Raw genomic sequence first — 2,621 nt, forward strand, 5'->3', positions numbered from 1 at the left:
AAAATTTTTCTACATTTACTTCTCAGGACTGAATTTCTTGATAGTATTTAAATGGGTTTCTATTGAGGATAAAGTTTTGGTAATATCAAATGTAAAGAAACCTTAAAGTAGTTGTAAAACTTTTTCTTGATTCATCAAACCAGGTATCTTTTCTTTTTACAGCCTTTACACTTCCACTGTTTTTCTTTAACATGATAATACCACAAATTTTAACTAAAGATGATCTGTAATCGGTAATTTCCATATTTTAATCATTTAAAAAAATAAACAGCGCCACTCTTTTAAAACTACAGATTTAAACCAGGAAGGTTATAGTGTGGGTTACAAAGAACTTTCAAAATGGCTAATATGTAAGTACCAAAAGTATTTACACAGATTGGTGAAATTTGAGAGAAAATTGACTGTAGAATTCATACATCATTATTGCATTCTATCACTTGATATATAAAAATAATTTCTTTGTTAAATTTTGAAAAAGGTTATTTGTTTAAATTAATTAAATGGTTAGGAGCAAGAATGTGACTAGGAAATACTTTGGTTTGTTTCTTGATAAATTGATTTATTTGACAGCATAATTTCAACATATTTACTCCTAATGTTATGAAATATAAGCTATTATTTAATAAAAAACATTATTTAAGAACAATAGAAGTTTTTGAAACTGCTCTACTGAAAAGTTTTCATTGACTTATTCTTGCCATGAGCACATAAATTAATATAAACAATTGAAAGTCTATATAATTCAAAATTATTTTGTTAATCAGAAATTAATTTTGTTATATCTAGAACTGTCAAAAATTTATTGTGAGTAAAAATATTTTTAGGGGAAATTTGTTCTAATCAAACTTAATAATAAAATTAGCCTTGAAACAAAATAAGGTTTGTAAGGTTAACAGCTGTTTTATTTCATAAACTTAATTAAAAACAAATAGTAATCTATATTAAAATAAAGTGTGTTAGATGTTCTGAAAGTGAGTTTTTTATATTTCTGTTTGGTTTATTTTAATTGAGCTACTATCCGTATACATTTTAAATTATATTCTATGCTTTTTATTGGTTTGATATTATGCAAAGGTAATAATAATTTTAGTAATAGATTTATTAGTTTTGTGATAATAATAATTAATTGACAATTATTGTTTAAGCTGCTGAACGAGCCTGAAAGCACTTACACTCCTTTAGGACTGCCAAGCTATTCCTTAGCTGATTTACAGAAAGCCATGGGGGCTTCAGATGATGAGATGGCTGTCTTACAGCAACTTGGTGAAGCAAGTCTTCAGGTAGTTTGTTTTACATTTTTTTATTTGTATCAATTATAATATCTTAAAAGCCATGCGAGGAAAATAGAAATTAATTAAATCGAAAATAATTTAAGCGATATGAATGTATATAAGCATTCATGGATACCACAAATTTTTAAACGCTGAATGGATAGAATAAAAGGCAATGTAAATAGTATCCTGACAAAAATATTATATTGTATGTGTATCAAAAATTAGTCTACAAAGTATAACCCATTCTAAAATAACATATGACTGCATACAAACTTGTATGATAGCTTTTAGTTTCCCTTGGTTACGATTGCAGAGATACTATATTTAAAAAATATAATAATAAAAATTGAATATGTAACTTTAATTTAATTTACCTAAAGTTTCTAACTCTTGATCATTAACACGTTAGCGACGGTGACGGTCCCCGGGGTCCGATAGTGTTCTGACCGACATGCCGAGTGAAAGTTTTCTGAAAATGATGTATCTTACGAACGCTGTAAAAACCTTATTTTTCAAAATATTTTCATGGGAATTGAACAGGATTGAAGCTACGAAGTTCTTCTATAATTGCCAGTGCTTTTCGATTGATGGTCCCCGGGGACCGATACCGTACTGTAATGATGAAACGTGATCTCTGTACGGTATCGGTCCCTGGCGACCGATAGAGATTCCTTTAGCATTCCCCTTGCTACTAAGTTATATGATGATCAAATCATTTATTGTGGAACACTGCGCGCCAATAGAAAAGGAATTCCAGAAATATTTAAGACGAAATTGAAGAGAGGGGAGATACTAGGACAACAGAAAGGGGCAACCAAAATAATAAAATGGGTTGACAAACGCCCAGTTTTGATGATCACAACCAACCCCGAACATGGAACAAACCTCATAGATACGGGGAAGAAATCTAGACATGGGTTTAACGTTTTGAAACCCAGATGCATTATTGAGTACAATAAGGCGAAAAAGGGAGTGGACCTGAGTGATCAGATGTCGGCTTATCACACGGTACTAAGGAAGGGGTTTAAATGGTACCGTAAATTAATGTTTGAAATCATGTTTGGGACAGCGATAGTAAATTCCTGGATAATACACAACATGAATCGATCGAAAAAAATATCAATAACAAACTTTAGATCCGTCCTTGCCGATCAACTCTCCGTTCAACGCCGACCTCCTTCACCTCGAATCCTCAGGAGAGTTCATTCCTTTATAAAGCCAACTGAGGAGGGAAGAAAACGCAGAAAGCAATGCCAAGAGTGCTATAAAGAGCTTAGAAGAACTGTAGGAAGTGTAGAAGCGAATAGAAAGGTTAGAAAGGTGACAAGTTATTGCCAAGATTGTAGC

The 2,621-nt window shown here is 31.5% G+C and overlaps 1 protein-coding gene across 12 annotated transcripts in view; it reads left to right on the forward strand.

The window, feature by feature from the left end:
- The window catches only part of LOC106684681 (uncharacterized), a 188,480-nt gene that overhangs the window by 171,559 nt on the left and 14,300 nt on the right, over positions 1 to 2,621 (forward strand). For all 12 annotated transcript variants that reach the window (XM_067048196.1, XM_014426930.3, XM_014426937.3 and 9 more), the window contains one exon: positions 1,146 to 1,280. In XM_067048196.1, the coding sequence (XP_066904297.1) occupies positions 1,146 to 1,280 (135 nt within the window). The remainder of the gene's footprint in view (positions 1 to 1,145; positions 1,281 to 2,621) is intronic.

The sequence above is a fragment of the Halyomorpha halys genome, unplaced genomic scaffold (assembly GCF_000696795.3).
Source record: "Halyomorpha halys isolate HHAL.00 unplaced genomic scaffold, Hhal_1.1 Scaffold30.1, whole genome shotgun sequence".
NCBI lineage: Eukaryota > Metazoa > Arthropoda > Insecta > Hemiptera > Pentatomidae > Halyomorpha > Halyomorpha halys.